Genomic DNA, 22,720 nt, shown 5'->3' with positions numbered 1-22,720 from the left:
TTGAATCGATCTTGTTTCATGATGTTCGATGCAACTGGTGCAATGGAACGCTTAGTTCCATAGTACAATTTTGAAATCAATTATTTGGGAAGTGGTTACATAGATATGACTTAGAAACAAATTTTCAAGCCATCGAATATTCTACTTGTTGAAGCATTAGAAACTTCGGAGACACACTGATAAGAGGCCGTATCTTCAATATTAATCCTCTTTTTCCTGGATTCATTCTATTTACGTTTTCGAAGTGGTTAATTCCTTCAGCAATGATATGTCGCCGACAAAACAGCTATAACATGTCTGTAACTGCCATCATAATAACATTGGCAATATAATATCACTATAACCATACATAAATATATTATGAACGTATCGTTTAAGGAAAACTAGCTCAGGCTTTGTAAAAGTCTGAATTAATCTTCAGCGATATGTGACTCTGCAAATAGAATTCATGGGCCCCAATAAATGGTGAAAAAAAGTTATGTTTCACAAACAACAAAGCTTTGTCATTCTGAGGTCATTTCAGCGAAAATTCCCCAACATCCTTAAAGCTCAAACATTATATCCTCTCTATACCTACACATTTAAGATTGACTGTGTGACTCGTGACTTGGTTGGAAAAATTTTTGAAACAATACGTTTGATTCGTGAAAGATCTCACACATATTGCTCGGTAAAATCTTTAGTTGTGCATGTATAGCTTGTACCATTTGTTTTGAATGCGCATTATGCAACTATCGGAAAAGCGATATGCATCCTTTGTAATGATAATAGAATTAAGAACCTTATGATCATCCCATATTTTGAATAGGCGGTATTTGGGCTGATAAGAAGGACTTGACGGATGGTACCAAGGATGGATTTGTCGATGGATGCAGATGTGCGGTAGGGAGCGACCACATCAACTACACAGTGATGTCTGTAAAAGATGACGGATGTGATATAACTCATCTCGGTAACGGAGAAGCAGTATGCGACAGTGGGGGCCAGCCCACAAAGTTTGCCTGGTGCTACAGGTAATTAGTAACTCATCTAGGTGAGACTTCAAGTTATCGTGATTTTTGTATGGGTAGGGGGCGGCATGGTGAGAATAAGATGGGCGATTTGCAGTTTACTCGGTGGTGTGTCACATTTTCGTTGCTGTCCGAAGCCAAAGTAGGATTCGAGGAAAGAAATTGTCACCATCCGCATTACTTTGCGTGCAAAAAGAGTAAGCGAAATTCGGACTTTGTGGGAGTACTTTTCGAAGTACTTTTGCATACCGGCACCACTCGATTGGTGATGATTTTACGTTACTTGCACTATTACTCACTAGGGTTGTAACCAAGTCGCAAGGTTCCGAGTCACAAGTCAATCTCACTTTTATAGTTTTGACTCGAGTCATTTTCAAGTCGCCACCGAGCGAAGTCAGAGTCCAAGTCAGCTAGTAGAGGGTCGAGTCCGAGTCGTGGTGTTCTGACTCGAGTCCGAGTCCAAGTCATTATGTTCAGTTTCAAGTTCGACCCACTTATTTTCAACTCTGCTCGAATGATATAGAATGGATAGTATTCATAATATAGTAATTTTACTCAATTTTAACAGTTTCTGGCCTTATTTTTCAAGTATCAGAATTGATAGATGAATTACCAATAATGTGGTAACTTTACTATTCTTCGAAGTTACAATGAAATGTCCGTCTTGGCCACCTTAGTCTCGAGTAATATGACTTAGTTCGAGTCATACATAATGACTTGAGTGCAAGTCCAGTCACCACTAAGATTGACTCGAGTCGAGTCATTTTACGCATTTCAAAAAAGGACTCGATTCCAGTCGAGTCACCAAAAAAGCACGTCTCGAGTCATTACAACCCTGATATTCACTGTTTTACTTTCCTGGAAATTGCTACTTTTACTTTTTAAAGAGAAAAATTTGTGATGTTACTTTTACTTCCAATTTAGTCCCAGGAACATTTACTTCGACCCCCTCATGTGGAATTACAGTAGTACTGATGCGATGATTTCATATTCAGCTTGTGTATATGATGTGCCATACATGATTGAATGAAGACATTTTTCACGATGATCCATTAACAAATTTGAGCTTTTTAATTTCAACAGAGATCCTTGACACTTGCCGCGAGCCTACGCTACCACCGAATTCTCGTACGATTTTCGAAGATTGGCGTATCGGCGGACGCGGAGTTCTTATTCGTTGCTATCACGGTTTCGGATTTGGCGCGGATCCCAATGCCACAGAAGTTGAATTGGCTTGTGTGAGCGATCCTATTCTCGGACCCACTTGGAATCCTGATTCATCAACTATGACATGCGAAAGTAATCAAGGATTGATATTAGTTATTACTTGCAGACTACATATTTTACCTGTGGTTAAATGCCACCGCAGTTGCAGTTACTAGTTTTTCTTGAGATTGTAACATTGCATTGATCTTTTAAATCTGTACTATTATATCACATAATGATATCCTTTAACAACCTCACATGGACATTAAAATAATCCACCCAATATGTACGTATGTATGTACGTACGTATGTACCGTGGTTTTAATCATACTTCAATGGATATTATGACCCATTTTCAGGATTCATATGCCCTGATCCAATTACTATTGCCAATGCGGCACTGCTAACACCAAGGCCTCCTGCGACGTTCCGTTATCAAGACACGGTCTATTACGAATGCGTTTACGGAACCGGCATTGGCGCATCAGCAAAGCATAGAAATTTCTCTAGTAAATGCCAAGCCACAGAAAAATGGGAACCACCTCTGGAATCATTCCAATGTTTGAGTTAGTACTGCTTCTCATGCGCCACCACCAGTTATAAAATAGACTATGATATTTTAGCCGTCTCGTGCGGTTACCCACCTCGTGCGCCAAATGCAAAGTACATTGGCAATGAATTCACTTATGGCTCACAAATCATTTACGAGTGCTTGGACGGATATTGGATCGAAAAAGGCTTACATAATGTGACCGGTTTTGAATGCACCGGCGAAGGAACATGGGAACCCAATCCGTTGGAAACCGTTGATTGCGTCGGTATGTAGCATCTAACTTATTTCCTTGAATTTGACTTGTTTTGGTTTCAAGGTCTCGGATAATGTTGTAAAATGGTAAATCAGTAAAAATGCTGACGTTGAAATGTGATCTCTTTGTGTTCGATTAAGATCTTATCTGTCCTCTACCTTCTGAACCTCCGCATGGACATATGATTGTTACAAGCTACAGGTATGCTCCCGTTACGAATTTTCTTCGGATATTCCTTTATTTTAACCATCTGGTAACTAGGTATGATGCAAAGCTGATAGTGATTTGTGACTTGGGATATGCCTACATTGATCGCGACAAAGTCGTTATTTGCGATAAATATGGTAAATGGGACCCGGACCCTTCAGAGCCGTGGTGCGAAAGTAAGTTTTATTCATGCTGTATGCGTTTATTATATAGGTTGTGCCGTTGGTGTAAAGTGGTTGAGTTTGTAATGGGTAGCAACAACATGATGGTAGTATTGACATAATTTTGGCTCATAGACACCACCAATTTTAGTTTTTGAGTTAACTATTCAATTCAACGAAACGACGGATGCCATTATGTTCATACGGATATAAACTCTATTGGAGCAATTTTACATTTGATTCCATACTGTTCCATACTTAGGTGATTCGACGTCATACTTCTTTATCAACGTGTCAGTCACTTCATATTGTATTTCACCATGTTAAACCAAATTTTTGTGGCAGATGTGACTTGCCCATTGCCTGGAAAGAGCGAACCAGACACCTCTGCTGTGTTAGGAAATGTATCTCAATATTTGTTTTCCGACACACTTCAGTATACTTGCGATAAAGAAGGTAAGAACAAAGGGAGTGAACTGCCAGGGGGCCAACAAGATTTGAAATCTTTTCCTTAAAGGTCATGAACTTCGACGTAGTTTTGTTATTATGAGTGCACATCGAGGACAATGCCTGCGAATAGATAGCAGAAGCAAAGCAGCTTTGTTCAGTGAATGTGATTGGAAGGATCACTTGTACACGTGGATATGGGAAAGGGATGATCAAATTCGAATGGTTGGAACCAAGGTGCGATTGTTATGCAGCATGAATTGTGGTGTTGCGTGCACTAAATCCAGTGTACTGCTAGATGTGTTTGTCATTGGAGGACGGAGCATCTGTTACTCTAGCAGAAAATGAATCAGCCGATATTGTCATCCGTCGATGTGACCACGCCGAGCCGAAGTATGTAATTATTTTAAACAAACCATTGAAAATGTATCAACCAAGATCAATGATTCGAAAAATATAATCTCTCTTGTTTCTTATCAATTCGTTTGGATATTATATGCTACGTTTTGTGATTGCAACTCCTTTGGCCTATGAAGCAATTCCAAGTTGTTTTAACTCCACACTTCTTTTCAACTGATGAAAATTGTAATAAATGATGATGATGATTGTGTACCTAGTCTTTCTGCATTTTATTTGACCTTTATTGGCAGTATTATGATAGTTTGCAAACTGTCAAAAGGCTATTATGATGACAAGGTTTGTAATGCATTTTGACTTCATGTAATCCAACCTAATCTAATCTACTGTTTTACTTACTGCTTATGCATCTTTTAATCCATGAGCTTGCTGAATAAATGACGAAACGTAAAATCCATCTAATTTAACTAGTTTAACTGCTTCCACGAATACTGTATCCAATGAAACTGTGTGTAGAATATCCCTGTTCTTTTTAGACAGAAATGGTCTTGTCCTATTATCAGTGGCAACAAAGTTTTGCTCAGTATAAAAGACTCGGACCCACCTGTTCTAGTAAGGTAGCGTATCGTGCCATGAATTGTATACGTCTGACATCTTTCTTTCTTAACAATAAAATGTAATAAGAAGTTTTAATTGAATGCAGTCACTGATTTAACTTATCACAGAACTGTAAACGACAGTGACAATCTAATTGCAATAGCCGGGCACCAATACGCTGACGCATCAAGTAGCTGGTATGTCCGCGGAGAAGACGCCACTGATAATATTTGCTCCTATCTTGGTAAGATATAATGACTTGCAACATGAAACTGAAAAATTCAAGATATGCCATAATGTTTTCTCAAGGCAAGTTGGAGCCTATAATACATAATCCTGCACTTAATTTTTTAGATGGGGCCCCTACCGAGACAATATCATGCACGAGATTTGGATATTGGACTCCAACAGCTGGCGACATCCAATGCTTCCTTCAAAGGTGCTCAGAACCACCAGACTTGGAAGGAACAACACACAAATTATGTAAGCTAGCGTTTGTATTTTGTAAGCTTGCTTCTTAAAATGTGAATGTTGAATAGTGACACCAAGCACTGTGTACGGAGCTGAAGTCATTTACGAATGCGGAGTGGGAAAGAGGATTTCACAGACTTCCGATAAACAAAAGTTTGTTTGTGATGCCACCGGGAATTGGTATCCTTCTTTTGACACTGTGGAATGTATAGGTAAACAACGCAAGTTTTACTCACCCAAATACCGCACCAATGGAGTTAATATCCATTTCAGTGTGTTCGGATTTATATGATGAATGTTATCCAGAGGCGTGCCATTTTGCTAGACACTCTGCCATTTCCAAAGAATCGAACATTGTCTTTTCATTTTCCGTCAATTATTACAGCCCTATGTTTATTATTTGCAGCTGTGATGTGTCGCCCTCCCGCTACTGTTCTGTACGCTAACATCGTCGGCACTGATTTTTCGTACGATAAGACCGTGACATACACTTGCGCGATCGGGTATTGGATGGACATCGCTGTATATTCCAGGATGACTAAGTGTACTGCAGATGGTGTTTGGGACCCGGATCCTTCTATATTTGAATGCAAACGTAAGTAGGCAAAACAACATCAACGTACCCCTCTTAAAACTAGTGGTAAAACATATAATACTCAATGAATTGGTCACATCCGCTCATTCAGACAGCCGATTTGACAAATGTCATGAACTTTTACATTTCAGCTGTCGAATGCCAAGATCCTGGTGATGTTGAACACGCAACATATCAAATAGACTCGGTCATTGGATACGATGATGTTATCGGGTATGGATAGTGTGATGAATGTTCTATCATGACCACAAATTGTTTTATTGGGATATTTCTGTACCCTTTTTACAGGTATACATGTGATGAAGGATATTGGATAAGTCCTGGTGTATTTGTAGCAACTGTAGTCTGTCAAAACGATGGCTCGTTCAAACCCAATGTTGCAAGTGTCTCATGTCAAGGTCGGGCTTTCTATTGAACAAAATGTTTCTAGACCTAGGTAGCCATGCAAGATGTGCTGTAACCAATGGTTTGTTGACTATTTTGATTTCAAAACGATCACGTGGTGGCTATCACAGTAAATGAGGGCCAAGATTTACAAAGATTTAAAATTGATGCATAATATTGTACCACGTCTAATTCTGATATAGTATTACAATTTTGAAAAGCTTCCTGGAGGTACAGAACTTCAATATACAATTGAATATACTATTCAATGATTACAATTTTATTTCATAGCGGTGACATGCCTCGCGCCTAGTTACGTCCCATCTTCTTATCAGACTGAACCTAAAGTGTGGGACTACCAATACAAAGTTGGTGAGTATGTGATATAAGGTATGGTAGCATGAAAGGTATACTAAGCCAATGTCAAATATAGGAGATGGAATCACCTACAAATGCTATGGCGGGCATTGGATTACTCCTGGAAAGCTATCATCTACCTTGTATTGTCAAAATGACGGCGAATGGTCTCCGTCGCCGGATACTGTCACGTGTACACGTATGATAAGTGTGTGGATTGTTATTGACCGAGACTGAAATTACTGAAAATCGACAGAGGTGATGTGCGGTCAACCAGAGTACGTTCAGAACGCTGTAATCAGATCTGGTGGGAGTTACGTCGGCAATGTACGAGATATTGTGTGCGATAAAGGATTTTGGATCGACCAGGAAAACGGAATCGCACAGACTTCGATCACATGCAGTGCGGATAATGCGAGGTGGAGTCCTGAAGATGTCAAATGTAAAGGTATTGATAGAGTACGATGTCTTACCGGGATAGCAGCAGTGGTCAGATTAAAGGGGCACTGCACTCTAAATACGATGTGGTCTCAAATTGAAGGGCAAAACGAAGTAAAAATTTTGGCATCAGCCGTTTTCTTCAGAACGCCACCGTAATGGAGCTGCAATTTATTGAAATTTCGATAGCAACTTCACGCCCGATGATGTATAAAATTGTTTGCAGTCACTAGATGTCCGGACATTTCCACACCAGTCGGATCTCATCTTTTGCATGAGCCTGCTTCGTTAACCTTTAACGAATTGCTCGTGTTTGAATGCGATAAAGGCCGTGCTCGGAAAAACAGTGAAAACGCGGACACTGTGTTTTCCATCACCTGCCAATCGGACGGGACGTGGTCTGCCGATATAGACGGCTTTCAATGTGAAAGTAAGTGTATGAATCCCGAATTATTTTACATGGTGTGCTCGTCACCCACGGTCTTTCCCAGCAATGCAATGCGTCTTCCCGTCCAATTATTTGGAAAACGCAAGATTCAGCAGGTCGATTAATTCTACGTTTTACTACAACGACACCATCGCCATGACTTGCGACGAGGGATTCTGGTTTGCGACGGAAGGAGGCATACGGTTGGTCAATTTCCGTTGTGCCGAAACTGGCATGTTCAATCCTCCCCCAGAATTCACGTATTGTACAGGTAAATTTGAATCGTGACTTTGTATATTTTGGTGGGGATTCTTGATGTTTTCTTTCAGTGGTTCAATGTCCTGATCCGCCAACTTTACCCAACACTAAGTGGACTGGGTCGACTCTGTATTTTAATTCAACCATTGAGTACGAATGCATGATCGGATTTGCATCAAGGGGCCTGGCACGAACATCAAGTTTCAAATGTTCCAGTAGCGGAGTGTGGGACGGTGACGCTAAACAATTGGACTGTCAAAGTAGGCCTTCCGTAGAACGCCAGTGTTTGTGATTTATTATAAAATTTTTACATTGTGCCAGTTGTGACTTGCAATCACCCTGGTGAGATTTCGAAGGGTACGCTGACGAGTCGTGATTTCACGTACGGACAAAGTGTGACGTATCGTTGCGATGTGGGAACGTTGATGGAGGATGGCGCTCTTGAAATGACGTTGACATGTTTGGCGAATGGGAGGTGGGATAAAACGCCAAAAGACTGTAAGGGTATGTAAGGAATGTATGACTGAATGTATTGGTGATCACTAAGGCGATTTTTTCACCTAAAAACAGAAGATTTTGACCTAAAAAAACAAAATTGTGATATTTTTTAACCTTAATAAACCTAATTTTTACGAAATTTTGCCCTTGTGTATGTAAATTTAGTGTTTATGCACATAATGTTTTAATTGCACTGGTCGAAACTGTCTGTCCTTACGAAGTAGTTTGGCCTGAAAAAACATTTTGACTTGAAAACTGACAATTTTTTGCATGAAAAAATAAATTATTTCAACAAAATCTGGACCTATGTAGAATTCCACGCATTATGGTAAAAATAATTAAAATTGGTTGTAGAAAACGAAAGATACTTTCTCACATTCTCGAGTAGAAAGTGTCTGTCCTTACCAAGTAGCTTGCCAAGAATGGAGAAAGAACGTTCAACAGCAGCAGTTATTGGCTGGCAACACTGAAGTTGTGCGTACACTGTTGGTGACACACCGTGTTGCTTGGCTTCATTCTGACAATGTTGTCTACATCACAATTTTACATCATGCGCTTCTTGATATAAGAACCATGCGATTCCCTCGCTGTCTTGCTTCAGTTAGGATATTGCGGTACGTTGAGCATAATACCATGTCAACCTATTTGTTTCAATTTAATGTTTATGATTCACAATAAGCAGACAATGGGCCGTCTACAACGTTAGGCCTATAAAGTAGGCTACAAGCTGTAAAATGTCAAATGATAAGTTTAACTACAGTGCAAACATGTACGATACAAACAAAATGCAGGTTGCCAGAAAATTTTGACATTGTAAACAATTTCGACTACCTAACGCTACAATTTTGACAAAATTTTGACTTCTTTTGACATGTCCAAAAATCGCTCTAGTGATCACTTTTAACCACTCTAGTAAATCCTGATAATGTTGTCCTCTCAAATATTTTCCTTGTAGACATTTCATGCTCCGACCCACGTTCAGTCGTTGACAATGCCAAGTTCAGCGGCGACGATTTCACTTACCAAAATTTTGTGACTATTTCGTGCCACAAAGGATATTATATCAAGCCAGGTAGAACTAGCGTGTCGATCGGGTGCGGTGCAGATGGAGAGTGGAGCTTCCCAGTAGAGGAATTCTCTTGCAAAAGTCAGTCATTACTGGTATTAACATTGTACCGTGAATTCGTGAATTTTCTTTCAAACCTTTCAAGATATTGATTGCTCTGCGCCTGACATTCGAGCTTTTGGGAAATTGGTAGGGAGCAATTTTACGTATGGATCTTCTGTTGAGTATCACTGCGCGGACGGTTATTACGTATCAAGGGAGACGCCGTCAATTTCACTTGAATGTATGGATACAGGGATATGGGAACCAAATCCTACAACGATACAATGCATACGTAAGATATGCTGGAGTTGCAATTATGGACTCACAAAGTTATGTTCACTTTATATAACTCCAGCCGCAGATGGGTTTTCATGCAATAGACCCTCCGGGCTTCCGGAAGGAGCATACTATGCCGCCGATACCTTTGCGTATTCCACAGTGATTGATGTCATGTGCTATGTTGGTTACAAATTGGTGGGCGGACTTAGAAGCTATCCAGTTACTTGTCTCATGGATGGTAACTGGCATCCTAATCCGGCAGATGTACAGTGTATTGGTAAATCAGCCGTAATTACTTCAGAAACGAGTAAATAAATAATGGGTTATTGTGTTCTCTATTTCAGTTGTAACGTGCAAAGTCCCTGGAACAATTGCAAACGCTCAAGTTGCAGTCAACTCTTTAACATTTGAAGGCACTGCCGAAGTGAAATGTGACCAGTCATACTTGATATGGACTTGGAATTCAATGCTGGTAATCTACTCGCAACTATTCTGTAAACTTCATGTTAAAAGGGCCGGCAGCTGGTATTCACGATGATATATATATTGTGGAATAAGTAGATCTATTAGTTCTATAAACACTTTGATAATAGGCGCAGGTCTATCACTTTGAGCATGTCAACTCAAACAGGTACGATTTTAGTTTGTTACTCACAGGATACCTGGTCTCAGACGGAACGCTCTTTCCTATTAATAACTTGTGGATCTGACGAGGAGTGGGTTCCCGCTCTAAAGTCCTTTTCCTGCAGAAGTATGATCGATTTCGCCACGTTGCCAACAACGCAAGTTGCGTTCAACATCTTTCTTTCCTTTTAACAGCTATTCAATGTCCCGAGGTGGAGATACCGGTGAACGGAAATTTGACGGACTCTACACTAGATCGAAATTACACGAGTGTTATTACGATCGAATGCGACGAGGGATATTTTATCAGAACTCGTGTCACTTCAACGATTTTCAAATGTTCGATCGATGGCAGGTGGCATCCTGATCCTAGCACCTTGCGATGCAGACGTGAGTTTTATCGCTTATTTTTCGTCCATCACTGATTAGATAGGTATTCATTATGGTTCAATTTGTATTCTTGACTTCACTCTATTGCAGTCTCCTTGATCTGCTGTGCGGTTTCCTTGTTTTATCATGGGATAAAAAGGCATAATTTCCGATCATCTTTAATCCCGTGAAGGGTACTAATTTTATTATATTGTTATACGATTTGGTGCCAAACCTATTTCGCGTAAACATATGTATCGTTCACTTTGCTTTGTAATTGGAAAGTACAAGCTATCTGAAGCCTACCGTTGAACCAGGTATACTGGTAAATGATTTCAATTGGCAGAATCACACATTTTGGAAGCACATCTCCAGTCCATAGTCATTTTTAACCTTTACTGAACGACGGGCCTCTATGCAAAAACTTGAGTGGATTCACAAAAATGATCATAAAATCTGAACGCCGGGACTTAAACCAACGCCTAAAGTATCGCCAGAATCTGTGTTTCAATGCGCAACCAACTGAGCTAATTTGACGGCGCCTGCGTTGGGATATCATAGTGTAATGGTCCCGAGTGTTCTCGATTTCTCATCTGAGAAAAGAGAAAACTGGTATTCATATGGCCGTGACGCCATTTCTAATCCTTATTATGTTATAGTGATCGCTTGACCGAATTCTCAGCTATATCATTTATCGAAAGAGTCCTGAGTGACGTGCTTACCTTATGTAGTTCTCTAGTAATGAACTCAGAAGTACATGCGATTTGAGCGTGCGTGTTGCGGTTTGCGTAAGATGACTCACACCGCGTGTCAATTACACAACGCGGCAGCCACTTCACAGTCACTAAGCTATTGTTTTTGTGATCAATGATAACTAATGATAATGAATAAAGTACTGTTATCCATGGCATTAGACATCTAGCAAATCTGCCAATTCGATAGACAATCATAATACGGGGTATATTGTCTCACATAGGTGACACGCGGGCGTCGTTTCTACGCAGTACAGTGATGTTTTCTTTCATATCAATATGAAAGGCAATACACATCACCACGTGCGATTTATTGGCGTCAATATGATCGGCATATATCATTGGCGGGAACAGCTATAGTGCATGACATCCAGAACTTCTGATATCGCTGTTTATGGCGCGTTATTATATACACTAGTCAGCTAAATTACGGCAAAGTCTACGGGCTCATTTGTACGGCCTCACTAGTCACGTTGGCAATTTTTTGCTACGCTAGTGTCCAATAGATTGATAATAATGAATTCTTTTGAATTGCAGCTATCTCGTATAATTTGCAAGTGCCTAAAAGTCTCATAAAAGCAAATTTGTTGCCATGTCGGAAGGGCATTTGTGAAAATTCAATCATGCCTGCCGACATCGTTAGCCGCATAATGTTTTGCCGTATAGAACCTGCACTTTGAACAGGTTTTATCATCATAAAATAGCTTATAAATGGCTGGGTACATGTGTGTCGATAGAAGCCATCCACAGCACAGTACTGCAACATCATAAGACCATTATAACGCATTATATCTCCGATTAGGTGAAGCGTGTTCAGGGAAGACTTTGCATGTCTGGTCTTGCCGACACGCGCAAAATTCGTTTTTATGTATTCAACCAGCATTTGAACAGGTTATACCAGGGGTTCTCAAAGGGTGGGCCATGGCCCACTGGTGGGCCACAGGAGCATTTGAGGTGGGCCACAATGCTATTTATAAAATTTTAGAATTTATGTAAGTTTAGGTATATTTGTTATGTTAATCGCTAAAAATATATTCATACGATCTAATTACATGTAGGCTAAGTAACGCTTTTCATCGGACTCTGATGAGACGTGTTGGCACGTATGGAGTCAGCATGTGCAAGTCCAAACCGGGGCTAACAGCAAATAAAATAATTTCGAGATATAATAACTGGAAGGTAATGCTGAAGTAACCAAGCATTCCGGCAGGGGCTGGAGCATATGTCGTATGCCGTTGAAAGGGGTGTGCAATAAACTCGGAATGAAATGTAATTGATGTATAGATTTACTGTCGACTATACTTAGGCAAGTCGTATTATTGTAAGATAAAATAGCCATAATTGCCAATTATTAGCAACTTCTGGTGGAGGTAGGCCCATACTGCACCACCGCAACGGATTGAGGAGTTAGCGGAGTACATTAATATATGGAGTCGGTTTAAAATGTCCGCCCTGATATCATTGTACATAATCTAGGAGTCACATGAATTGATTCTATCATTGGAATGAATATTCTGACATCGCAACTTCAATTGGTTTGGCACAAGGTGTGTTATTGCATGCATATTAAAAAAATATTTCTCCACTTCTTAGTAGTAGGCTACCCCATTCATCAATGACTTGTTTGAAGCTGACCCAGAATGATTATATTACTCTCCACAATAGTGGAACTAAAATCGCAATCACACGGTGGATGCGTGGATTTGATGTTTGTGTTTCGCGATGCGAATGGAGCAGCGGACAATCATAATATACACAGGAGTTTCAGCACTTGATCTACTAAGACCGTACCTGCTCCCCCAAACCCCCGATTGCGGGACTTCGAAGGGGCCCAAGACTATTTCGTTAGTCGTTTATTGGAGGATATTTATTCGACTTGAAAATTTTCGTCGCGCTTCGCGCGATTGAATGGTCCGGAAGGTCCACATTTCAATATCATCAGTAAATTAAGAGACAAATGCGCCTATTTTAGAGAAATAGGCATATCGGCGCCGTCGATTACCACGCATTCAACAGGATTATGACTCCAAGATGAGAGCTGGGCCACAGCACATTTTCAAACCGGAAAATGGGCCATGGCCAAGAAAGGGCTGAGAACCCCTGGGTTATACGCTGCTCGTGTATATGATATATAGCTTGATGTACGTGTATTGATAAAAGTTATCATTACAAAAAGACTGTAACCGTCTATGACCGGTACAATGTCAGATAGCTTAGATCAAAGGAGGCGTGTTAGTGAACAATTGCGTCCGTCGCACGACCGAGACAACCGTATCGATCAGGTTAAACAACGTGTCATGTGTTTATTATCTCTTGTCATATCCTTGTTCAGCCGTGCTCTGTGAAATTCCAAGGATAATCGCTCATGGTGCTATCTTTGGATTGGACACCGGCTACAAATCACTTGTCACAATCAAGTGCGACGAAGGCTATCACATCCCGGATCACGCAAGTGGTAATTCGGTAAAGCAACAAGATTTGACTTGTAATGCCGAAGGGGAATGGACTAGCGCTTATGATACTTTTGACTGCAGTGGTAAGATTGTACTATAATTTTCTTGGATCATCTTCGATCAGAGTTGATTTGATGAAATATGACCCAACTGCTGATTTCAGCAAAATCTTAGAGAAATATAACTGGATTGCTAATATTGGTATTTAAATATTTAGTGATTCTGAAGATATTTGCATTTTACTTTGTGATTTCTGATTTTGGAATTAACTACTACCTTTCAAAATTATTGTTTCATTTCAGAGATTGTCTGTAGCGATCCTGGATCGGTTTCGCACTTGACGAGATACCCATCCTCTGTGATGTCACACAATTTTAAAGCGGTGGTCACATACAAGTGCAAAGAAGGTGGGGAAGTTGTATGCGTGTCTTTATTTCCGGATAGAAGATGTTTACAGAATCCTTAAGTCTGATAAAAACTGATGTCTACATACGAATAATGCTGTATGACCCTAGGTATGCTAGTGCATCATTTAGCTCTACGTCATACTTTCCTCCTGTGTATTCTCTTTACATTATGTATCACTTACAGGACGATGGTTCAGTCGCGGAATATTCGATACAAACATCACATGCTCGGATGACGCAGATTGGCAGCCTTCCGAGGCAGATAACTTGCCATCCTGTTCTGGTGATTTCAAGTATGCCTCTGAAAATTATAATTGTCAAAACTACTATCTTCTTCAGCTGTCACATGCCTACCGCCTCCGAAGATGCTGAATGGATTTTACTCCAATTTGAAAAATCTCAAAGAATTTTCGGTCGGTCAAAGCGTCATCTATTTTTGCGATGATGGCTACAAGTTTTCTTCGCTGCCCGCTACCGGAGATATATTTTATCGGAGTAAATGTCTATCGGATGGATCGTGGTCTTGGCAGATTGACGAAATAGAGTGCATTAGTAAGTTTGTTTAAAATCTTTTCTGTGCATATTTTGCAATCAAATTATGTTTCCCGTCTAGATCAAGACTGCGGTAAACCTCCATCCGTGCTTTTCTCCACTTACGTCCTTTATGACGGAGATACATCGGCATATTCGAGAGCCATGTACAAATGCAATGTTGGTCATCGGTTGAACAGTAGATTGATGTCGTTGAATGAAACGCATTTCATCACAACATGCTCAACCGATGAAACTTGGATGCCAGATCCAAAATTATATGCGTGTCAATGTAAGACTAGGTTTTGCTTTGAGCCCCGCCGATATCTGTCGTCTTCGGAATATTGGTATTAGCCAAATGATGCAATTCTTATTGTGAATATATGAATAGCTTTTATAATTATGTCAGTGTCTGCCTTTTTTTCCAGTGACTTCATGCCCGGCTCCACCAAAAGAAATAGTAAATGGTAATTTGCAAGGAAATATTTACATTTCTGGCAGCCTCATCTCATACCAGTGCAAACCCGGGTTCACTTTTCGCGATCCACACGATCATTATAATGTTATAACATCTGTGTCGGTAAAATGTGGTGTCAATGGAATATGGAACAAAAATATAGCCGATTTACACTGTGCAAGTATGTGTCCCGTGCTAGTTTAAACGTAGCAGTACTTTTATATCAGCTGATGATCAATTTCACAGAATTGTTTTGTGGGGATCCGTACACTCCGCCAAATTCATCCGTTTCATTTACATCGGACGAATACAATGCAAATGCCACGGTAACTTGTGTCGCTGGACATGTATTTGATCAGGACAGGAGACCGCATTGGTTTCGGGAGACCATTCGGTGTTCGGAAAATCAAGAATGGATGCCTGCTCCTAAACAATTAGCCTGTTCACGTATGACCTTTCAACTTGTAGGTGTTGCGAGTGACCTTTTCATCATGCGCAGTTCTTTTCAGCTTTTCGTTGTGAATTACCTGTCGATGTAGATGATGCAAGAATTGTCGTTGCGTCACCACTACTGTACGGAACAGCTAAATATGTTTGTAATCAAGGTAATTTACGACATTACGTCTTCTGTTTGAGTACCAAGGAACTAGTCCTACTCACACCACCTCTCCTGGATTTGGGCTTTGATGTTCTATTTAACATTAGGGTGGAGTGAAAAATGAAAAATTTTGAGTTTCAAAACGGACACTTGATATGTGGTGCCAAATTTAAAAAAAATTATTTCTATAATAATTTTGGGCTCATGCACCCTCTAGTGGTCGTGCAATTTCATCGAACGTGCCAAAAATAGCTAATTTCGCCATATATTGATGACCGCTTCCGCTAGAAAGCTGATTTTGGGCTCAAAAGATGCGGACGCAACAAGTTTCTATCTCACTTCCACAGAACTTTGTCTCAAAAATGAACAGAAAAAAAGTTACCAGCAAATTATTGAATTTTAGACCATTTTTCGGTAACATTAGGCCCTGAAGCAGGGTACGAGGCCAAAAGCGTGTAGTGATCGATCTTATGACTGACAACTCCATATTGGAAACACATAAATTGCTAATTCATATTGAAAACAAAAAACCATCAATTCTATATTGAAAAAAGATATATTTCGAAGATGGTTTCACTACCAGAGTATTAGTCTGCACAAACTTTGAAATCTTGTTTCGTATTAAAGGATTTCATCTGTTTTTGAGACTTCAGTTTTTCTCTGATTAAGCGATCTCTACGTTTAAATCCCGACACATGGGCAGATGCTTTGGTCACCACTTTAACGTCTCTTTCCAGTGCCTGGTTGTGCCAATGATGTTTGAGGAGATGACCTTAGATTTTCCATCTCTAGATATGACGAGTTTTTGATTGCTGGTGGCTGTTCTATCTCTTTTAGATTCAAGTTGACAATTTCGTGGTATGATTTGGCCTTGATGTTTATAATTGGGATTTTAAACAATCTAATTCTAGTGTCAACGTTGTTTTTAGGTTTCGTTTCATTAACATATCATCCTTAAAAGTTGCTAATTGGAATCTGGTATTCTATTTGATCTGCTCATAGTTGTAATCTTGCAAGTCTTCTAAGGCCTTCATCATCATCACCGAGCATTCTCAAAAAACATTTTCCGGATGTGCAAAATATGCTTTTCGTCGTAGCAACGGTAGTGCAAGGTTGCGAATTCGTGTATCAGAAAGCTTTGTAATATGGGAAACTTTGTTGCACAAGTTTTTAGCACCATCAACAATGGAATTGTGCCTTTTTATTTCAAACCATGACGGAAAATAAAACCCCATGCAGAATTAAGCAAGATAGTTCAGATTGCTTGATGGAAAAATCTGTCGCACATAGAACCTCAAAATTTGGCATGTTCTATGTGGGACAGAGTCATCCATCAGGCAATCTGAACTATCTTACTTAATTCTGTATGGAGGTTTATTTTCTGTCATGGTTTGAAATAAAAAGGCACAATTATGGATGACTCAGTCCCACATAGAACATGCCGAATTTTGAGTTTCTATACATAGCATACATGTGCGACAGAGTCATCCATCAAGCAATCTGCACTATCTTGCTCAATTCTGCATTGAAGTTTATTTTCTGTCATGGTTTGAAATAAAAAGGCACAATTCCATTGTTGATGGTGCTAAAAACTTCTGCAACATAGTTTCCCCTGATAAAAAAGCTTCCTAATACACAATTCGTGACCTTGCACTATCTTTGCTACAACAAAAGGCATGTTTCGCACATCTGGGAATGCTCGGTGATGATGATGATGAAGGCCTCAGAAGACTTGCAAGACTACAACTATGAGCAGATCAAACAGAATATCAGATTCCAATTATCGACTTAGAAGGAGGATATGTTAATGAACCGAAACCTAAAAACTACGTTGACACTAGAATCAGATTGTTCAAAATCCCAATTATAAACATCAAGGCCAAATCATACCACCAAATTGTCAACTTGCATCTAAAAGATGCGGAACATCCACCAGCAATCAAAAACTTGTCAAATATCGAGCTGGAAAATCTAAGGTCATCACCATTAAGGATCAATCATCCTTGGCACAACCAGGCAGTGGAAAGAGACGTTAAAGTGGTGACCGAAGCATATGCCCATTGCCCATGTATGGTGATTTGAACGTAGAGATGGCCTCATCAGAAAAAAAACTGAAATCTCGAAAGCAGATGAAATCCTTTATTACGAAACAACATTTTAAAGTTTGTGCAGACTATTACTCTGATAGTGAAACCATCTTCGAAATATATCTTTTTTCAATATAGAATTGATGGTTTTTTGTTTTCAATATGGATTAGCAATTTATGTGTTTCCAATATGAAGTTGTCAGTCATAAGATCGATCACTACACGCTTTTGGCCTCGTACCTTGCTTCAGTGCCTAATTTTACCTAAAAACAGCCTAAAAATCAATAATTTGCCTGGAACTTTTTTTCTGTCTATTTCTAAGACAAAGTTCTGTGGAAGTGAGATAGAAACTTGTTCCTTCCGCATCTTTCAAGCCCAAAACCAGCTTTCTAGCATAAGTGGTAATCAATATATGGCGAAATTAGTTATTTTTGGCTCGTTCGGTGCAATTGCACGACCACTAGAGGGCGCACGAGCCCAAAATTATTATAGAATTTTTTTTTTTTAATTTGGCACCATATATCAAGTGTCCGTTTTGAAACTCAAAATTTTCCATTTTTCACTCCACCCTATTTTAACATTGGCTTTGATGTTCTATTTAACATTACCTGTTCACCTGATTTTAGGCTACGTGATCGATCTCGGAAATGGAGGATTTGTCTCATCATGGCCTCCGGTTACGGCACTGAATATGACGTGTACCGCTAATTTCTCTTGGAGTCCGCACCCAAGTACCATCAGATGCACAAGTGATACTTAGTTCAGTTACCATTATCGTTACTGCATCTAAAAAGATCCGATGCGTCGTGTTTCAGAAATTCAATGCTGGGTACCCGCAGCCCCTCAACGCGGTTATATATCAGGCGGTGTGTACGTCGATAATAAAATGTCTTTCTTCTATATGGATAAAGCGTTTGCCACCTGTGCTTTGGGATATATACTTGAGGGGAATCGAAAATTGGACGAAGCTTATTGCGACGAGAATGGGAAATGGAGCAAGACCTTATCTCTGAATAAATGTGTCGGTAAGTGACATGATATGATTTCTCAATCGTCAAAATCAAATGCGATTACGTTTTCAGCTGTGTTTTGCGAGGAACCACCTCAAGTACCGGGTGCCTATCGGTACTGGAGTGGTGCGTTGGCTTTTGGCACCACCGTGACGTATAGATGTTACCGAAATTTTTTCTATCGGCCGGGCTTGATTGCAATCAAAGTCGTATGCTCCAAATACGCGACCTGGCAACCGCTCCCTACTTTTAAATGCATTGGTATAATTGAATGTAAGAATACCAGAAGATATTGGAATGCAACGCTTTTCATGTAACGCAGAGGTTACCTGTGGTGTGCCGATGAGCCATTCGAATGCTGAGTTGGTGTATCAGTCTGGAGTTGGGAATGTTAGTGTTGGGGCCATTGTGAAATATCAATGCCTTTCGGGATTTTGGATATCCAAAGAGCGAGATGCGAAAGGAGAGTGGATAACGGACCCCAACGCTGTACAAGATCCGTCGCTTAATGCCGCAACAATCACCTGCACTAGATTTGGTAAATGGAGGCCTCTTCCTGTTAACATCCGCTGCGCAGGTATCGTGTTCGTCTTTGTACAATAATGATCTCGCTTCCCAGCCGATACATTTTTCCAGGTCTCAATTCCGGTTCGAGTACAAAAGAGTTTTTCGACAACGCTGCATATACTTTGGACACCTTGCAAACATCTACAGGGGCAGTCGGGCGTTCATTTGCCAACACCGAGACATCACACTTACCGTCACATATGATAGCAAGAAGTAAACAAGGATCACACTGTGAAGAAAATCAGGTTCATGCCGGCAGTTACATTTAGGATTTTTCCGATATTTTCGAGTCATTCACACGACAGACTCGATTGCAAATATGATGAATAATGTCTCAGGATTTTATTGTAATCCTTTCTTCAATTACCTACTTAATCTCAACATATCAACAGACTGTGTTTCTTTATAGATTACAACTCAGAAGCAATTTAGCATTCTCCAAACGTTTTTATGAAATATCATAACTATCGAATTTCCTGAAGACAATGTGTGTTTAGTGTTTAAATGTGAATATATTTTTGATTGAGGTATGTCTTGACCATCAACAATTTGAATGGAATTGACTGATTATTATAATTGTAGTACTGTATCCGGTAACAAACTCGTCAATCTGACAGGTTGTTGTGATCCAAAATTATGGACAATGGTTGTTGCCATCGTCTTTAGACCTGTTGTTCACGAATCTTCATTCTGCTGTTGAAGAAAGTACTGCCGAGTCCTATCTACTCTTTAATATGTTTGATAATGATCCGGAAACCTTCTGGATGCCAATAGAGGTGTGTATTTTGCCATTTCTAGAATATTAAATGTCTACTTCACCCAGGGTTGTAGTGACTCGAGTCACGATTTTTTTGGTGACTCGACTTGACTCGGGTCATTTTTTCAAATAAAATGACTCGACTTGTACTCGAGTCATTGCGAGAGTAGCACTGCCAAGACAGACATTTTATTGTAACTTCGAAGAATAGTAAAGTAACCGCATTATTGGTATTTCGTCTATCAGTTTTGATACTTGGAAAACAGAGCCAGAAACTGTTCGTACTGTGGAAAATTACAATATAATGTATGTGAGTTATTCTATATCACTTGAGCTGAGTTGAAAAAAGTGGATTCAGCTCACAACCGAACAGGAAGCACAATGACTTGAACTCGAGTTACAACACTGTGACTCGGACTCGACCCTCTACTTACTGACTTGGTGGTGAATTGAAAATGTCTCGACTTGACTTGACTCGAAACTATAAAAGTGAGATTGAATTGCGACTCGGAACCTTGTGACTTAGTAATGGTCAACAACTTTGGTTGAACCATTTGTCAAGTTGGACCACGGACTTGATAACTGGTACTAGTATCGAAAACTTTTTTGCGTAGCATCAAGCGAGTTTAGAAAATCATGATTCCCAAATATGGAACTTGATAAATTGGTATGGCGCATAATAACCAAGTCTTCTGTGACCGAAATGGGGTGCTACTTTTTTCAAGGAACCAGGGACCGAGTATCATTTGATCTATTGGAAAGGTTGGACGGTCGACTGGGATTTGGATGGCATATATGTGGTGTCAAGCATACAGCTGCACAGTTCCTTCAATTATATCCACGATGTGAAGGTTTGATAACATTTCAAGCTGTGCGATCGAGCATTGAACTAAAATCTTCGCTTCAGTTTTTCAAGGTTCTCTTCTCGTTGGATAAAATCACTTGGAAGGCAGCAGGGCCGTTTGTTACAAGATTTGGAAGCCAGAAAATTACCTTCTTCTATGGCTTCAGCCCAGTACAAGCTAGGTATAAGGCTTCAATGTCTCTACCACTGACGCACGTCTATTGAGATGTGCTCATGATGGGGCGTGTCAGTGTCTGGATATTGCCAGCGAGCGATGTCGCACTGCGTATAGCATAGCTAGCTATACAGCTATGGCATACTATTTATCATATTCTTGTTTTGCAGATTTGTCCGTCTGAACATCACAGCAACAACAATGATGAAATCACCAATTGTGACCGAATTTTCCGTGTATGGATCTCGAGTCAGCTGTGCAGATTTCAGTTCAGGAACATCACTTTCTACTGCAGTACCTCTATTCATGGCGGCTTTGTGGATTTTCTTCATTATCGTAGCATGCAGAGCGTGTAAACTTGACTCAGTAGATAGGTGGAGAGTGAGTGATGAATGTATTCTGATATGACAGGTTTCTCGTCAAATTCGATGTTTTCAGAGATTCATTTTGTTCGTACCTGGTGGCAGTGAGAGTCATTATCCGACAGAGGCCTCGCAAACTTTCGAATTTTCATTCAGTGTCGGACATATTGCGCCAAAGCGTAAATTTGACTTGCTGGTACGATTGGTGGGATCTTGGACAGAGGATCCAGTTACTGTGGTGTGGCTGAAGCAACACTACAACTCTCTTTTAAGGTGATTCTCGTATTATTTTTATGATATGCCTTTGATACTTACCTGATTGAGCATCGAACCAGGTATACAGATTTATCATGTTCTGCTACACCAGGGCTGCCCGCTTTCAGCCTTACATGATAATGTGGCCCGCTTGTGCATGTGCATACATTTGCAAGCAAACGTTCTCAACCATGATCATTGACAAGGCAAAGCAGCGTTCCAATCTAATTTATGTTCACATGCAGTCTTTACTGAGGGTTTGTACGTCCAGCATGCGGCTAGAGTTCAAATAACTTGTTGACAACTTTGATCGACCACAGAACAGATGTCTCATTGACTTCAACAGCTATTAAAGTACATTGCACTAATAAATTTTTGGTCTCTATGCTTCACGCTTAAAGTTTATATTAAATACGATTTATTCCTTACGTAGGTGGATAAATACACAAATAATGTAGAACTTCATCTTCCCATATACGGACCGCCAACTGGAGAAGTTGCCCGCCCCTGTTCTAGACCCACTAATGAGAACCTGGGCATCAAAACATTTTTTTCAGTAATTCAGGGTCGGAGTCGTCGTTTCAATTGATGATTTCGCTGGGGGAAGAATCGCAGCTAAATCTTCACTTCTCCCTTCGGAATAAAAATTTACAACTAATGTATGTGAAAATTATGACTCTCCACACTAAACAAAGAGTGTAATGGCAGTTTTTTTCTGATAGAATTGTTTGTATGAACTGAAGTTACCATTTTAAACCCAGTTGAAGCAGTATCATATTTGTTCAAAATATTTCGTGACTCCATTGTCCTGCTGGTCACCCAGAACAGAAAAGTGATACACGATAAGTTCCGACATTGATGCAGAG

General features: G+C 40.0%; 1 protein-coding gene across 5 annotated transcripts in view; it reads left to right on the top strand.

Annotated features, from left to right (window-relative positions):
• The window catches only part of LOC145446363 (uncharacterized), a 79,145-nt gene that overhangs the window by 53,150 nt on the left and 3,275 nt on the right, over positions 1 to 22,720 (top strand). For 4 of the 5 annotated variants that reach the window (XM_080324630.1, XM_080324632.1, XM_080324631.1 and 1 more), the window contains 48 exons: positions 809 to 1,013; positions 1,071 to 1,207; positions 2,094 to 2,309; positions 2,576 to 2,782; positions 2,840 to 3,034; positions 3,163 to 3,223; positions 3,284 to 3,405; positions 3,736 to 3,846; positions 3,908 to 4,074; positions 4,136 to 4,230; positions 4,731 to 4,811; positions 4,920 to 5,035; positions 5,146 to 5,274; positions 5,331 to 5,474; positions 5,669 to 5,857; positions 5,989 to 6,070; positions 6,146 to 6,255; positions 6,533 to 6,613; positions 6,675 to 6,797; positions 6,855 to 7,046; positions 7,263 to 7,466; positions 7,528 to 7,734; positions 7,793 to 7,981; positions 8,043 to 8,225; positions 9,175 to 9,366; positions 9,431 to 9,619; positions 9,683 to 9,883; positions 9,951 to 10,078; positions 10,264 to 10,357; positions 10,426 to 10,620; positions 13,684 to 13,887; positions 14,107 to 14,211; positions 14,396 to 14,494; positions 14,551 to 14,763; positions 14,825 to 15,034; positions 15,171 to 15,380; positions 15,446 to 15,646; positions 15,709 to 15,804; positions 18,511 to 18,633; positions 18,700 to 18,909; positions 18,967 to 19,155; positions 19,217 to 19,471; positions 19,531 to 19,706; positions 20,079 to 20,237; positions 20,944 to 21,069; positions 21,126 to 21,244; positions 21,408 to 21,618; positions 21,676 to 21,872. In XM_080324630.1, the coding sequence (XP_080180756.1) occupies positions 809 to 1,013; positions 1,071 to 1,207; positions 2,094 to 2,309; positions 2,576 to 2,782; positions 2,840 to 3,034; positions 3,163 to 3,223; positions 3,284 to 3,405; positions 3,736 to 3,846; positions 3,908 to 4,074; positions 4,136 to 4,230; positions 4,731 to 4,811; positions 4,920 to 5,035; positions 5,146 to 5,274; positions 5,331 to 5,474; positions 5,669 to 5,857; positions 5,989 to 6,070; positions 6,146 to 6,255; positions 6,533 to 6,613; positions 6,675 to 6,797; positions 6,855 to 7,046; positions 7,263 to 7,466; positions 7,528 to 7,734; positions 7,793 to 7,981; positions 8,043 to 8,225; positions 9,175 to 9,366; positions 9,431 to 9,619; positions 9,683 to 9,883; positions 9,951 to 10,078; positions 10,264 to 10,357; positions 10,426 to 10,620; positions 13,684 to 13,887; positions 14,107 to 14,211; positions 14,396 to 14,494; positions 14,551 to 14,763; positions 14,825 to 15,034; positions 15,171 to 15,380; positions 15,446 to 15,646; positions 15,709 to 15,804; positions 18,511 to 18,633; positions 18,700 to 18,909; positions 18,967 to 19,155; positions 19,217 to 19,471; positions 19,531 to 19,706; positions 20,079 to 20,237; positions 20,944 to 21,069; positions 21,126 to 21,244; positions 21,408 to 21,618; positions 21,676 to 21,872 (7,648 nt within the window). Of the gene's footprint in view, positions 1 to 808; positions 1,014 to 1,070; positions 1,208 to 2,093; positions 2,310 to 2,575; positions 2,783 to 2,839; positions 3,035 to 3,162; positions 3,224 to 3,283; positions 3,406 to 3,735; positions 3,847 to 3,907; positions 4,075 to 4,135; positions 4,231 to 4,730; positions 4,812 to 4,919; positions 5,036 to 5,145; positions 5,275 to 5,330; positions 5,475 to 5,668; positions 5,858 to 5,988; positions 6,071 to 6,145; positions 6,256 to 6,532; positions 6,614 to 6,674; positions 6,798 to 6,854; positions 7,047 to 7,262; positions 7,467 to 7,527; positions 7,735 to 7,792; positions 7,982 to 8,042; positions 8,226 to 9,174; positions 9,367 to 9,430; positions 9,620 to 9,682; positions 9,884 to 9,950; positions 10,079 to 10,263; positions 10,358 to 10,425; positions 10,621 to 13,683; positions 13,888 to 14,106; positions 14,212 to 14,395; positions 14,495 to 14,550; positions 14,764 to 14,824; positions 15,035 to 15,170; positions 15,381 to 15,445; positions 15,647 to 15,708; positions 15,805 to 18,510; positions 18,634 to 18,699; positions 18,910 to 18,966; positions 19,156 to 19,216; positions 19,472 to 19,530; positions 19,707 to 20,078; positions 20,238 to 20,943; positions 21,070 to 21,125; positions 21,245 to 21,407; positions 21,619 to 21,675; positions 21,873 to 22,720 lie in introns of those variants that run through there. The other variant, XR_013917276.1, reaches the window with a different exon arrangement.

Source organism: Botryllus schlosseri, chromosome 9 (assembly GCF_051294905.1).
Source record: "Botryllus schlosseri isolate E-star chromosome 9, Bs_hap1, whole genome shotgun sequence".
Classification (NCBI taxonomy): Eukaryota; Metazoa; Chordata; class Ascidiacea; order Stolidobranchia; family Styelidae; genus Botryllus; species Botryllus schlosseri.
The sequence above is the reverse complement of the archived record's forward strand: the minus strand, read 5'-3'. Positions and strand labels throughout refer to the sequence as shown.